Source organism: Bicyclus anynana, chromosome Z (assembly GCF_947172395.1).
Source record: "Bicyclus anynana chromosome Z, ilBicAnyn1.1, whole genome shotgun sequence".
Classification (NCBI taxonomy): Eukaryota; Metazoa; Arthropoda; class Insecta; order Lepidoptera; family Nymphalidae; genus Bicyclus; species Bicyclus anynana.
This window is the reverse complement of record NC_069110.1, coordinates 159,095-175,087: the sequence shown is the minus strand read 5'-3', so window position 1 is coordinate 175,087 and position 15,993 is coordinate 159,095. Positions and strand designations below refer to the sequence as shown.

The window sequence follows — 15,993 nt, the reverse complement described above, 5'->3', positions numbered from 1 at the left end:
AGGAGAGGAGTGTCTGAATGTCACTCTCTAAGAGACGTTTACCGCAGGGTTTATAAACTGAAACCAGTGTGATCGGCGGATGGCCGGTCATACTGACCTGACATACTGAGACTTCCATGTTAGTAAGCTCGGGAGGATCAAGAGGAGTGCAGTGAAGAGCCCTTCTGTGATATATAGCTGTACCTCCCTTCCTTTGGGTGGTCCGGTCGTTTCTAATCATTAGGTAATTCCCTATTTTGGGATCGCGAAGGCTAGGTTTCAAGACGGTCTCTTGCACCAGAAAGATGTCCGGTTTGTGGTCGCTTATCCATTCGCGGACCTCGAGTAATTTATCGGTGAGCCCGTCTGCATTGAAGAAGCCGACAGTCAGGGAATGTGGTTTTAATCTACCGTTGTGAGCCATTTAGAAAATTTTTATAGTTTTCGATCGCGCGGAGCATGATACTGTGCTCGCCTATTGCCCTTAGGGGGTCTACTTTATATTTCTCAATGAAGAGATCGTATTCTTCCATACTGAATACATCCGAGAAGGAGTGAGTCGCGTATGAAGGTTTGGACGAGGCTTGAGGGGCCGAGAGAGAGGGTTGGGCCGCAGGAGCGGCCCTCGGGGGCTGTTTGGCGACCGGAGAAGCCGGTGCCGCACTAGGAGCGTTAGGCGCTCCGTACAATGGCTTGTTCCAAGCGTTGGTGGTAGGCACCGGCGCTGGAACAAACCTGTGAGCGGGCTTTTTGGGTGCCGCCGGTTTGCGGCCCGCTGCCCTGCCCCTTCGCTTGCCTGGCTGTGGGGCCTTCCGGCATCCGCGATAGTTCGCGGGATGGCCGGCTTCGCCGCACAGCACGCAGCTTGGGGGCACTTCAGCGATCCGTTCCTTGCGGGGACAATCTATCGTGCCGTGATCTCCCAGGCACTTAACGCACCTGGGACGGGCAAAACAATTCCTTTGGGAGTGTCCATAGGTCTGGCATCTATGACATTGACCTATGCGGCCACGGTTGTTGGGCTTCTCAAAGGAGAGGCCAGAGAGGTGGCATATCGCCTTCAAGTTGTATATCCTCTTGCCCTCAGGAGAGAGCTCGAGGATCACTAGACAGAGGTCTAGCGGCTCTTTTGAGCGTGATCGGTACATTCGGTGTACCTCCTGGACGGGGAGATCCTGTTTAAGCAGGTCGGCTTTGATGAGCTCAGTATCAAGCTCCTTGGGGAGACCGCGGACTACTACGCGGAGGACTCGCTCATCGCTCAGAGCGTAAGTGTGATAGCCTATTGAGTTTGACCTCAATAAAGCTGTCAGACGCCTATGGTCACCGGATGATTCGCATTCCGCACGAATACCTAAGGTGGTAAGCTGGGCGTTTGGAATAGGGATATTGTTTTTTATTAGCATGGGGACAATTTTGTTTGCCCATGCGTCCTTGTCCCTAATAAACATTGGGGGGATCTTCTCCTTGCGAGGTTCCTCCATAGGAGAGTCCTCACTTTCGGAGTCTGAATCGGATAAGGTTTGTGACCGAGCTTGGCTCTCGGTCACAGTGACCTTGCTAGTGGTAGTGGGCTGAGCGTCGGTTTTAGTAGCCTTTCGCCGTTTTCGATTACTTACGACGACAGTGAAGCCATCGTCAACTGGAGCCGGTGAGCCCTGCGACTCTGGGATATCGCAAATGTCCATGGCGGAAGGCCTATGGACCGTGTTGGTCGGAGTGCGAGTCATAGATTCGCGGGAGGGTGGCAAAGTGCCCTTTGGGTGGGCTGAGGGCCCGGGGAGCGCGTTAGGCGCGCTAGGCCCTACGGACGGAGCCGGAATCGGTGTTGCCGGGCGACCCGAGGCCGAGACACGTGGGTCGCGGGCCGCGGATTGGCTGCCCAGCGGCGGGCGCACTACCTGAGCAGGTAGCACGTGGCGCTGGGTCACGAGTGGCGCGGGGGTTGCGGGGATAGCGGGGGACGCGGCGGCATTTCCCGGAAGGGGACTACCTGATTGGGGTTGACTTTGAGTCAAAGTCACGGTTTGAGACGCAATCGGTTGCGAAGACATAAAACTTTCCAGATAGCCTGGAAATTTAACTCGGAGGTCCTTGAAGAGGGCCTCCAAGTACGGCGGCGGAACGGAGTTGGGGTCCATAGTGGACCCCGGAACTAACAGGGCCTCCCCACCGGGGCGGGGAGGTGAGTACCTACTGTGTGGCCCTAGTGGTCCACGCCTTTAGGTGACGTGGGTGTACCTACTCTTATTCTAGTGTACTCACGGACCGGAACCACTTAACTACACTAGTACAACGCAGAACACAACACAACACAGCACAACGAAATCGGTGTTCAAGACAGTACTAGAAAAACTAGCACCCTCTCAAAAGAAGAACCAATATTGGTGGCCTCCACCGTGGGATCGAAAACCTGCATAGGCGAGGACAGACGACCGCACGGGACGGCTGCCAAGATCGGGCGCTCGATCTCGTGTTGGCTCGTGCCGACGCTAGGTGGTGCGTCTTGTTTCCGTAAAGAGTAGAGAGTTAGAGCGGGGTAGCGATCGGTCGGGCGCACGCCGTACGGTGAATTCTATATAGTATTTTAGTGGCGTTCGAGCGGTTGACTTGACTTGACTTGTTGTGTAAATATTTATGGGTAACTTTTATGGGATAGACGGGGAGAATAGCTTGAGCAGTGAATGGTGAGTGTTGGCATGTCGGAAGGAATCCCTTAAACCTGCAACCGAAATCACAAACTTCTGCTACTGCTCAAGGTATTCTCTTCCATTCTAAAAATATAAATTATATTAACAATATAAAAATAGTAAACAAATTATTATTAAAAAAATTAAGATCACACAAATTATTTTTTTCATAATTGTTCTATATACAATTACAAACACATTCCCAAAGTTTATATAAAGATTCATTGACTGGCCCTGGATGCCGAGATCTAAGCGCACGGCAGTGAGCAGGCCAAGTTCCAGCAAGAGGCCGCGTGGATGCCGACCAGTATATACACGAACCGTTTCGATCCACTATTGACCCCCCTGTAACTCAGTGCCTTTTGCAAGTATGAAGATGAAATTACACCTACGTAATCACATACTAGTACTAAACCGATATGCCAAATTCCATAGATATAGCTCAAGTAGATCCTGAAATATGACCCTGTGAAAATAGCTAATTTTGGCCCTGACAGACTCACTGACTGGTAATCAAAACCTTTAGGCCACTTCCAACTGCCCTAGCGTTATTACATTTGGCACACAGGTCGTGTGTTGTGTGTAGATTAAAAAAAATATACATATTCGTCTGAAGAAGACGTATACACATCACGGTCCTCATTGCAAGTGCAGGAACTGTAATCCTCCCAATATTGCACAAAAACCTGCCAACTTCTAAGTATCATAGTTTTGTGATTACGATTTGAAAGAGCATCTTAACTTTGGCATTGGATTGGACAGACACCTTACGGCACTCCACCACTACGAGTATGCACTTGAAAAAATACAACTATTTTGAAATTACAGATATTTTTAACCGACTTCCAAAAAAGAGGAGGTTCTACGTTCGGCTGTATGTATGTTTTATTTTTTTTGGTTTTTTATGTATGTCCAGCGATAATTCCGTCATTTATAGACCGATTTTGAAAATTCTTTTTGTTTTGAAGGGTTTGATTTCTGGGTGGTCCAATATTTTTCATGTCAGGATTTGATGATGGCATCCTGGAGAAATTGAGGGGAACTTTCAAAAATTGTAGAGACGACCAGTGCGTGTGTTAGTGTTTCTACAATTTTATGAAGGTCTAGAGTTGGTCTGATGATGTAGACAAAACACAGACGATGGAATTCGTCAGCATTTACAGCAGTTACCGTTTGTTTGGAGTTGATTAATTTGTATTGATGAGAACTTTCCACCTAAATGGGTTGTGACTGTATCAAGGGTCTGGTGATGAAGACGAAGGACAGTAAAGAGAACTCCTCGACGGTTCACAGTAGCTACCTTGTGTTTGGGCTTGATAAATTTGTATTAATGAGAACTTTCCACCTAGATAGTTTGTGACTGTATTAGGGGTCTAGTGATGAAGACGAAGGAGAGTGAACTCCTTGACGGTTCATAGTAGCTACCTTGTGTTTGGACTCGATAAATTTTATATTGATGAGAACTTTATACCCACGGGGTTGTGACTGCATAAGCGATTTGGTGATGAAGACGGAGGACAGTTAATACCTTTCCTTATGAGTTATAATATCTTTCACGTTTTTGTGGATATGCATATTATTATCAACACATATTCGACTCACTGCTGAGCTCGAGTCTCCTCTCAAAATGAGAAGGGTTAGGCCAATAGTCCATCACGCTGGCCCAATACGGATTGGCAGACTTTACACACGCAGACAATTGAGAAAATTCTCTGGTATGCAGGTTTTTTCAAGATGTTTTCCTTCACCGTTTAAGACATGTGATAATTTAATTTCTTAAAATGCACACAACTGAAAAGTTGGAGGTCCATGCCCCGGACCAGATTCGAACCCACAACCTCCGGAATCGGAGGTAGAGGTCAAATCCACTGGGCTATCACGTAGTAGGTTTGCTAACACTAAAAATAATAAAATGAAAATTTTAATAAAAAAAAATTCAACCGATTTCCAACTCAAAAATTAACTTAAACAAAAAATAACATCTTACCTATTGTCCTACCTTCTGATCAGTTTGAAGGCGGCGGTGTCTTTGAGTTGGAAGACGGTTGAATTCTTTTTATTAAAATTTTTATGATATTATGCCATCACCACACTTACGCTGCGATACTTATATCAATGAATATTCTCGTTATATTGAGCATGAATACAATATTGGGTACTATTAAAAATTCCCATCCTTTAATTTTACTTTACTCTAAAGTAACGTTTTCCCAACCCACCAGGCGCAGTTCCGTGAAGTTCGTCAGAGACTGCATCGACAGGGCCAGGAACCGCGTCCCTGATGAGGAGCAGGGTCTGCTGGACCCGGCAGAAGTGTCCGAAGAGCCCGTCGCGTCGACCGTCTCGGCGGAGCAAGCGAGTGTGGAGACGCGTAACCGCACACCCACGTCTTGTGTGATGCCAGCGTAAGATTTGATTTCTTTCCTGTCCTATCTTTTTTTTTTTTGTCCTATCAAGAGTTCCGTACCCGAATTTAAGATGAAACTAAGGGTCTCAGCGAAGGGTTGCCATGAAGATAAGTACCTGGCGATTGAAGATAACATTTCTCATATTATGCCGATAAAAATATAAAAAAATACACTTTACACTTAGACAATTGAGGGTCTGGAGCCTTGAAAGCTGCTCCATAGTTGACTACCGTCCCTACATACCTACGGTAGAAGCATGAGCTGAAAAACTTTCAGCTTTTATTCAACGATGAAGGTCTGGCGGTCGCTGGCTCTCCGACTATTATGGAACTGTATATAAAAGCGAAAAGTCACTTATCACGATAATATCTAAGTAATATCTTTCCCACCCGCCAGGCGCAGACCCGTGAAATTCGTCAGGAACTTCTTCGACAGGGGCAGGACCCGCGTCCCCGATGAGGAGCAGGGTCTGCTGGACCCAGAAGTGTCCGGAGAGCCTGTCGCGTCGACCGTCACGACGGAGCAAGAGGTCGTGGAGACGCGCAACCATACACCCACGTCTTACGTCAAGCCAGCGTAAGATTTCTTTTCTCATTCTTGTCCAATCAGGAGTTCCGTAGTCGGTAAAGTTGGATCTTATTACTACACCTCCGTCCGTCCGTGATAGTCAGACTGGTGACATTTTCACAGGTGATGTATTTCTGTTGCCGCTGTGACTAATATATAATATATTAATAAAAAGAAAAATTAATTAAAACGTAGTTTAAAAACGATAAAATAATTGGAAAATCCCCGAAAGAGAATATCCGAAAGAAAATATCCGGATTCAAACTTTTTGGAATTTCTCCATCGCTATTCTCTACAGAAATACTTATTTATTGAGTTTCGTATGATGTTGTAGCTGATAATAGGTATATAGTACAGAAATATATAAGATATTCGAAAAGCGGAGGCAAAGCGGCTGCACTGGTCTACAGCTGCGTTATGAACTTTGGTGTCGCAGGCTTGTACTCGCACCTACAGAATGAAAACGTTAGAACCGACAACGCACGTGTCCCGGTGCATGCCTCTGGAAAGTGGAACCGTCAGAGGTATATACATACACTTGTGCGTCTGTCGAGTGGGCGCATACGTCTCAGCGACATCTCTACTCGTAAGTCAAGGGTTCACTTGTCATTCAATCAAATATACCTAATTTCAAAACACTTTACAAAATATTATATTTTAGTGATATCTTATTTAATTAATTTATTCTATACAATATAATATAGCATATAACCACTTGTAAATATGTTAGCAGGTTTTGTAAATTCCCCAATAAAATGCTTATTGTCAGCGGCTAAAAGTTCTTATATAAACATTCCCATTGTTCCTTGACTTGACAAAAACCTTTTGTGACACCCACGTGAGTTGCATCAAACGGTTGACAATTCAAATAATATCTAAATAAGCTTGTTTGTATTTAGCTCACAGCAGTAGGTATTACGCAGCGAGTTGCTGATAGCAAAGGAACAATGCCCCTTTGGCATTGTCATGTTCAAGCTATGATTTTAAAAATGGTTTTGCTCTCTACCATTCTTAGAAGCTCGATCAAAGAGATTTTAAAAATACGAGAACTGTAGTATACCTACATAATATTATATAACCAATTGTTTATTTAATCCGTAAGAAACATACCAGCAGTAGCCTGCCTCGGTCCTGGACCCTGATCCAATTAGTTGAGGGCCCAAATAGCGTAAAGATTTCTTACTGAAAACTAAATTATAAAAAATACGTTTACAATTACTTAAAACTTTATTATTATCAACCCATATTCGGCTCACTGTTGAGCTTGAGTCTCTTCTCAGAATGAGAGGGTTTAGACCAATAGTCCACCACGCTGGCCCAATTCGGATTGGCAGAAACTTGAAACTTAATAAATAAATAAATAATATGAAAAACAATTCATAAATTCGCAGAACAATCCATAAATTCGCAGGCTCCAAACATGTCACGAATTCCGTAGATTATATAATTTGAATAATATCCAAAACCACAAACACAAGAACTAAAACCAAAACTTAATCTTCACATTAATGTTTTAATAATTTATTCTAAGAAGTAGTCGCCATTGACGATCATTTATTCTCACGTTTCTGCAGCACCCACAACTATAACTGATCGTGTATTGGTGGCTGCGTGCATGACGGCTCGACTTATGAAGCATCTTCGCTGCCGTTTGCGCTGCAGTAACGTGAGAATAATTGACCGTCAATGGCTGACTTTGCAGGTCATTCACATTGTCGAACATTGTAACCAACGGCCCTCGCTAGCAAGAATTTTTGTAACAGATTCTAAAATAATTTTAACGTACAATGCAAGTGCTTTTGTATTATATTATTTAATTGTATTTTTAATAACAATTCAGATAATAAATGAATGGAAGGATTTCTATATAAAAAATGTTAGGAAAGTACGAACACGTAGTAGATACAAAACAAAGAGAACCACACACACATGGTTTAATATGTTAAACCATGTGTGTGTGGTTCTCAACAATAAACATACGTGAGAAATAAAAGAAGGCGTCAGTATACGTACGTCGGTCGTACGCGCAGTATCACAGAACACAATTGCAGTCTAATGTTTGAATGAAATACCATTATTCAGTGTTTCCACGCGCAAAGTCATGAACGTTCGCTAATACAATCATAAACATATCTTACACATACATGTTATAAGAACCGTGATAGCCTGTTGATATGTCATCTGCCTTGGATTTGAAGAACTTATATTCGAACCCGGTCCGGGGCGTATACCTCCTACTTTTCAGTTGCGTACATTTTAAGAAATAAAATATCACATGCCTCAAACGGTGAAGGAAATATATTGTGAGGTAACCTGCTTATCTGAGATTTTTCTTAATTCTCTACTTCTGTGAAGTCTGCCAATTCTTATTGGGTCAACGTGGTTTCGAAAGTGCTTGTAATCTAAGCCTAATTGAAACAAATTAATATTGACTAATAACTAGTACTATGCCTAACCCTCATTCTGGAAGAGGGCTCGTGGTCAACAGTGAGCTGAATATGGGTTGTCAATGAATGATTGAATATATTAAATAAGATAAAAGTATACGCAGTATACTGTATAGCGCCCGTCACACACACACACACACACAGCCGGTTGTGTCATCAAATGCATGGTCTAGCAGGCTTAGCATTGCCGGCCCGGGGCGGGCGGCGCGCTGTGAGAGCTCGTCGCTCTATGAGTATATTACAGACTGTGTTTGTAGCCGATGCGGTCATACGTGCCTTTGCTTTAGCTTTCAAATGTACGCAAATACTGCAAACGTATACATCATTCATTTCATCGATACATGTTATTATTGCTTAGACTGTCTGATACCTTTTCTAAGCTAAGCTACGAAATTAATTTGGATGAAATTTCGTATAGAGATAAATTGGTCCCTGGAGCAAAACATATCTACTAGCAATCCTGGAAAAATAATGGTTGCCAAAAGATTAAAAATATCATAATTAGACGCTAACGGAGTCGCGGGAGACCGCTAGCGTTCTATATTATTGTGTATTGATTATTTATGTGTGTAAATAACTACTATATCTATACTAGTACCAGCTGACGCCGCGCGCGTTCCCGTAGGAATACGGGGATAATAAGTAGCTATAGCCTTCCTCGATAAATGGGCTATCTATCACTGAAAATATTTTCAAATCGGACCAGTAGTTCCAGAGATGAGGGCATTCAATTAAACAAACAAACAAACTCTTCAGCTTTATAATATTAGTATAGATTTTAACGAAGTAAAGTTCGTGAGGTTGAAGCGGATCTTCTACTGAACCAATTAAATTTTTTTTACTAAGCCTTATTACTCGTATTTATGAGTTTCTACGGGATCGGAAACAGCGCGGGTGACACCACGGGGCATCTGCTAGTTTGTTTATAGTTTGACTAGCGGACGCCCGTGACTTCGTCCGCGTGGAATTTAGTTTTTCACAAATCCCTCGGGAACCATGGATTTTTCCGGGATAAAAAGTAGCCTATGCGTTTGTACAGACAATCAAGGTGATTCGGTTCATTATTCGCGGCGTGAAAGTGTAAGGAACATCCGACGTTTGCGTTTACACTATCAGCTGCACCTAGTCCAGTGTCGCTCGCGTCGGCTCGCAGGCGCAGCAACGGCGAGGCGGGCCCGACGGCGCTGAAGCCGTGCGACCTGCAGGTGTGCATCACCATCGTCGAGGCGCGCCAGCTGGCCGGCCTCAACGTGGACCCGCTGGTGAGCGTGCAGGTGGGCGCCAAGCGCAAGTGCACGAGCGTCAAGGAGAGCACCAACAACCCCTATTACAACGAAGTGAGTCAACTTATTATTATTTTCCTTTAACTTATTATTCCTTTTGATTTTCTTTCTTTTCATTTATTTTTGTTATATTTTCTATCCAGTTATATATTTTAAGTTACTGTATTATATTATTTAATTTAGTCAAATTGGTATCCAACCGTTATCCTATCGTGTCGTGACGCCACCAAAGGTTGCGCCTGAAGATCAGCGCTGCAGTTGCAAACACTGCAGCGTTATGCTGAGGCAGTAACCTTTTTAGCTGATGAAACTTAATGATTATCTGTATAGATTAACATGAATGTAAGTAATGTAGATTTATTAATTGTAACATAAGTGTAATCTAGATATAAGAAGAGACCGCACGCCTGACGCCAGGGAGCAGAGCACTACCCAACGTGTGCACTCACTATTTTGTAAATTTTTGTCTTACTTTAATCATGTGTTAAATTTTATCATTGTTTTTTTTTATTTATTTCATATTGTATGTTTGTGTTGTACTCAGCTAAATAAAACATTTTATTATTATTATTATTATTTTTTACCCGACCGCCAAAAATGTTTATGTTTTTCACACGTATCTTGTATACATAAATGTTACTATGCAATATTCTATACCTGACATCTACTAATACTACTAAAGTACAGGAAATGTAGAAAAAATCTTATAAGATTTGTAAAAGAATTACATCACTTTTAACAATCGGTAGGGAGCAACCTCATCTGAGGGAGCAACCCGACAAGCTTGAGCACATCGACCGCCCCCTCCCCTCCAAAGCTCAGAAACTCAAAATGTTTTTGGATAGCGGTTTTCTCATAAACTATGAGTTTCACATTAAAGTTACAAAAAATGTAAAGGACATTCTCATCTACCATTAATGTCATTGAGGTACTATCGTACGACTTTAAATACAATTAGTATTTCCTACATCTCCTGTATTACAAGCGCTGAACGGATTTACGTAATTATCATATCGTTACATTCGTCGCAATAATCCAAATGTTCTTCGAAGTGAAATTAAAAATAATAAGACGACTGTGAGACGCTACTGTAGACGCGAAAAGTCGGAACTTGTTTTTAGGGTTCCGTAGCCGACAAGGAACCCTTATAGTTTCGCCTATCACTACTAGAAAGCTGTATATTACGAATGTGAACAAAGTCGTACAACAATTTTAATAAGGTAGCTTTTCTGCATATAAAGTGGGGGTGAATTGTTTTACACTCTCTTATATCACCATCCGATAAGCTCACATGCCTGCAGCGCTAACAGCTTGACGTCCTATAAAACTGATCGTGTGTTGGTCACTATGTGCATATGACGTCATGCACATCGGATGGTGAGTGGCTAGCATGAGCAGCGCGTCAGCCCGCGTTAGAGTAGCGTGGTAGTTCTAGGCTCTTTGTCCCGTCCCCTACAGTAGGCGAGTCAAAGAAAACATTAAACAAGCACATGCAGGAAGTCCTCAGAAACAGCTCCAATTTAGATGATTTTTTTTTAAACTCTTGTTTTTTTATGTTATTTAAAATCAGAAATGTTTTGGTGCGAGGACGAAATGATTTATATTTTTAAAAAAATATCTATTCTATTTATATAGTAAAACAATAAAAAAAAATACTACCGACTTCAAAAAAACAAACGTATTCAGAAAACTAATAAGCGAAAGAAAATATAATATTTTCTATCTATTGATCACTTTGAAGGCGGTGACAATGGTCCAATTAAGCAGCCATCTACCGTTTTCCTACCTTTAGGGTTCGAAAAGCTTTTCAGATTTATATAAGACTGTCTTCGGAAAGTACTCGTTATAATAAAAAAAGAATTATCAAAATCGGACTACTAAATAAAGAGTTATTCTTGGTTTTACACTAAAATTAATGGGTACCTAAACAATCAGTCATCCCCTGTTTTCGTAATGTAAAACCAAACATAACTTTTGTTGTAACTATAACAGTTCTTTTTTGAATGAAAAACAGAAGATGACTGATTGTTTTCCCATTAATTGTATTGTAAAACTATGCGTAACTTGTTACGAAGTGGGCCGATTTCGATAATTCTTTATTTTTTGTAAAGGGTATATTTTGAAGTAGATTCCACGTAAATTTGGGAAAACAATTCCAATCCCAAAGGTAGAAAAAGAGGGTACCATTGATTGTCTACCCATTAATTGTACCATAGGCACCGGCTTTAAAGTAATCAGTAGATAGAAAATATTATAATTTTTTCTTCTGCTTATTAGTTTCCTGCATAAGTTTGTTTTAGAAGTCGGTAGTGTTTTGTTTTTTAATTATCCCTACTAATATTATAAATGCGACGGTAACTCTGTCTGTTACCTTTTCACGGCTAAACAAATCAAGATAAATTTTGATATAATGCTAAATGGGATCTTGGAGCAAAACTATACTACTGTTAACTATATAAACTTATACTTATACTTTTTATATTTATATTAAACTTATACTAACTATATTACTTTTAGACCCTAAAATATACATAGAAGGGGGCAAAATAGGGCTTGAACGTTTGTATGGAAAGTCTTTCATTTTTAGAGTTACAGTTTTAAACATTTGATCATAAATCATAAAAAATACGAAACATAAAGTGATTCAAGAATTTTTAAAATTTAACCCCTAAAGTGGTGAAATAGGGGTTGGAAGTTTACATTGATTTCTACGCCGACGAAGTCGCGGGCGTCCGCTAGTTTATTATATAAATAGCATATATATTGTTTAAATAATATAAATCATTCCGTGCCCACTCCAAAAGGTTTCTGATTTCAAATAATATCAAGAAACAAAGTGAACAAAAACAACATCTAAATCGGAGCTGTACCTGAGCAGGTCGAGGAAGTATGCTCTGTTGATTCCATTAATGAGGACAGGGGCCTTTAATGCGCCTTCCAATTATGCTGATAATAATAAATGTATTATGTTTTGGTGACAGTATTTCGTGTTCGACTTCCACGTGGCCCCGATTGTGCTCTACGACCAAATCATCACGTTGGCGGTAAGTACCTAACATACGCATTAAGTTTCTAATACGACTATTTAGCGTATATTATAAAGACTATTTCAAATATATTCTACTAGCCGATGCCCGTGACTTCGTTCGCCCTTAGACCTCTTTAATCCGGCCCTATCGCAAAATCCGTTTTTAGTGGATACCTACTACCACTAAGTATAAACTACCTACCTACCAAATTTCCGCTTTGTGTATCAAGCGGTTTTCGAGATTTCGTGATGAATGACCTTTCGCATTTATATATTGAGATAGAGCTCGGTTATACATACGGGAGCTGTCACTCCTACGCATTACGCATAGATACTTGTAACTTTAATGCAAATTTTTACCTAGTCAAAATTTTAATTGCCAGTGAAAATTGGTTAGTTAATTTATTGAACAGTTGCCGGAAAGGAAGGAAAAATTGGTAATTGACAATAAATTAACAGTTTTTTTGTACGTTTGTAAAACTATTTACAAAAATAGGTAAGCTTACAAATGTTGGGTGTGTTGTTATTTCTGCGGTCGTTGCTTCGCTCATCCGATGGCCCGAAGCTCGTGACTCGTGTTCTTTACCCGCGTCAATATTTCTTTTTTTATTACATACCAAAGCGACAGTACAAAGTAAGAAGGCCTTTTCGAAATGCGGAAAGCAGTTTTATTACTGTTTTTTTTTAATAATATTGGAATGTTTTCAGTCTCAAATAAATAAAATAAAATATTGAGTGGTATTTGTGACTAGCCCTTAGTACGTATGCATGGAATAGAAAAGTGTTTGTTCAGTGAAGAAGACGACACCAGTGAAAGTCTCGCCAATCGAATGAAACAGAAATCTCATTCGTGCTCGATCCCGGCTGGACCGGTTGAGTTTTCTTAATTGGTCCAGGTCTGGCTGGTGGGAGGCTTCGGCCGTTTCTAGTTACCGACAAAGACGTACCTACCGATAAGCGATTTAGCGTTCAGGTACGATGTAGTGTAGGAATAGGGGTGTAGAATTTCATCCTCGTTACACCGCTTCCATCCTAGATTGCACCATCACTTACCATGGTGTGGTAGTAGTGGTAGGTGATATTATAGTCGAGGGCTAACTTGTGAAGAATAAAAAAGTAATTCAGTAGCCGTCAGCTACAAGCTAGTAGTATTTAAGTATAGAAGTACTCGTAGGTGGTGTAGTGAATATCATATAGGTGCGAGCGTCGAGTATCGCAGCGCGGGTTCAGTTAATTGGACGTTGCCAGGCGCCAGCGGCTCGTGCTAGCGTGCTCTCGTACTTGTAGTGCTAATGACGCGCACACAACACAACGCCGTCTACGAAACTTTGATCGTCTACCAAAATATATTCTACATTAAAACAGCGTTCTAAAATTAATTAAGTACCTATACACATGACGTTATAGACCAGTCGATATGGTCTATACCTCTGCCTTAGATTCGGGCATAGGTTCGAGTTCGGTCCGGGGCATGCACCTCCAATTTTTCAGCTATGTGCATTTTAAAAAATGAAATATCACGTGTCGCAAACGGTGAAAGAAAACCATTGTGAGGAAGAGAGAAGGAGAACTGCATACCTGAGACTTTTTTTAATTCTCTAGGTGTGTGAACTCTAGGTGCCTAGCCCCTCGGCTACCCCAACTAAAACAATCAGCCCAGCCGCGAATCGAACCCAGGACCTCCGTCTTGTATATCCACTGCGCATACTACGTACTCGGAGCATGTAAATTGCATACACATTTCATTGTCAATTAATTAAATAAAGTTGTTAGTATCTTACTAACAACTCATAGTCTGTTAAAACTATAAAGCTGAAATTTGATATATATATGTCACCGTTAGATTATAAAATACGTTTATAATCTCACTCGTGATATTATAATTTGCCGTTATATTGTAAGGACGACCAATCAGGGGCAAGTTCGGACAGTTGACGTTTTAAGATTGCAATTTAACGGTTTCACTTCCGACAGATTATAATATTATGGAATAGACAAAAAAAACATCCCAACTTTGCACGTAGGATAGAAATCCCAAACACTCTTTTAATTTTTTTTATCACTTTAAAGACATAAGTCATATATATGTTGCCGTTAAATTGTAAAATACGTTACTTTATAACTCAGACCAATTATAGAAGGACCTGTATCACACTCATAGTCACGAACAAAATTGTCTGTCATTTTCTGAAGAAAACGAGCTTAGATTTGGTACATATCCTATACTAAACTAGAAGTTTTTGCCCGTTTTTTACACCATTCAATTACACAAAAAGATATTTTTACGGAGCTCTTTAACCGACGAACACGATTATAACTATGAAACATCGATTCTGTAGACACTGTTTTTATAATCGCATTAGATCGTTGATCATATACTTTGACAGAAAAGGAACGTCTAGCGAGGCAGGTCCTATACAATAATTGGTCTGAGCTTTATAAATAATCTATTTTATGTTATTTATGCTGGGTCACTAGACCTTGGTGTTTGGAAATAAAAAATACGAGAGGCCTATGTCCAGCGAGGGACGTCCGTCGGCTGATTATGATGATGATTTCTAGTACTTCGAGCTATCATAATGTTTCTCGTAATCGAGTTTATCATAATGATCAAATAACAGAGCTCCGCGAACCTAACTGTGTCATTGGCTCAATTGCTTTGGATTAAGAGGTTCTAGATTTGACAATAAAATATTGAGCTTTTTTCTAAGAAATTCTCAGTAACAATTCTCAGCCTGGAGTTGGGTAGCTACAAGAATGTATATGTACTTAGGTAAGTAAGTGTAACACACGCGTGCCTCGGAGAACACGTGAAGCCGACGTTCACGGCCATTGTGATCGTTACAAAGCTAAACCCCATCACCCTGAGTAGCGTGGGGGGTCCAAACCTCTCTCCTAGGCGTGCCCGTGTGTAGTGAGCCGTTCAATAATGATAATGATCACAACGGTGAACATTAGCCCCTGAATCCGATGCATAACGACATCTCTTGCAGGTTTACCAGTCCCGGAGCATTTTGCGGCCCGACCTGATGGTGGGCAGCTTCAAGCTGGATGTCGCCACCGTCTGGAAGCAGCCAAGTACTTAGTTTGATTACATAATAACATATCCTAACCTGACGTTTCAAAAGTGCTAAGCCTACTATTAATAAATGAATTTTTACTTTGAATTAATAAGTATTCTTTATGAACCGACTTTATTAAAAGAAGATGATGTATGTTACTCGATTACTCGAATACTACTGGAGCGATTTGAATTTTTTTTCGTTTGAAAGGGTAGAGGTGGTCCCATTGTCATCATATCAGGATCTGATGATGGGATCCTGGAGAAATCGAGGGGAACTTTCAAGAATTGTAAGATGACTATAGCGTTTGTTAATATTTCCATTAACTACTTTAAAGCACTACAATTTAATGAAGGTCTGGAGTCGATTTTATGATGAAGCCAAAACACAGACCAGGGAACTCTTCAACTGCTAACAGTAGCTACTTAATTGTGATTGGGCTTAATCAATTTGTATTGATGAGAACTTTTTACTTAGATGGGTTGTGGCTGTTATTAGGGATCTGATGATGAAGACGAAAGACAGGTAA

At 41.0% G+C, this 15,993-nt stretch overlaps 2 protein-coding genes across 2 annotated transcripts in view; one reads left to right on the top strand and one right to left on the bottom strand.

Moving 5' to 3' along the window:
* Window positions 1–15,993, top strand: part of LOC112045523 (otoferlin) — a 99,199-nt gene that overhangs the window by 60,112 nt on the left and 23,094 nt on the right. Inside the window, exons 5-9 of the mRNA XM_052890549.1 lie at window positions 4,892–5,074; window positions 5,474–5,653; window positions 9,245–9,428; window positions 12,356–12,418; window positions 15,396–15,480. Of these exons, the coding sequence (XP_052746509.1) occupies window positions 4,892–5,074; window positions 5,474–5,653; window positions 9,245–9,428; window positions 12,356–12,418; window positions 15,396–15,480 (695 nt within the window). The remainder of the gene's footprint in view (window positions 1–4,891; window positions 5,075–5,473; window positions 5,654–9,244; window positions 9,429–12,355; window positions 12,419–15,395; window positions 15,481–15,993) is intronic.
* Window positions 387–2,268, bottom strand: LOC128199707 (uncharacterized). Its single transcript, XM_052890546.1, has one exon. The coding sequence runs from the start codon at window positions 2,118–2,120 to the stop codon at window positions 387–389; it is 1,734 nt and encodes a 577-aa protein (XP_052746506.1). The 5' UTR covers window positions 2,121–2,268.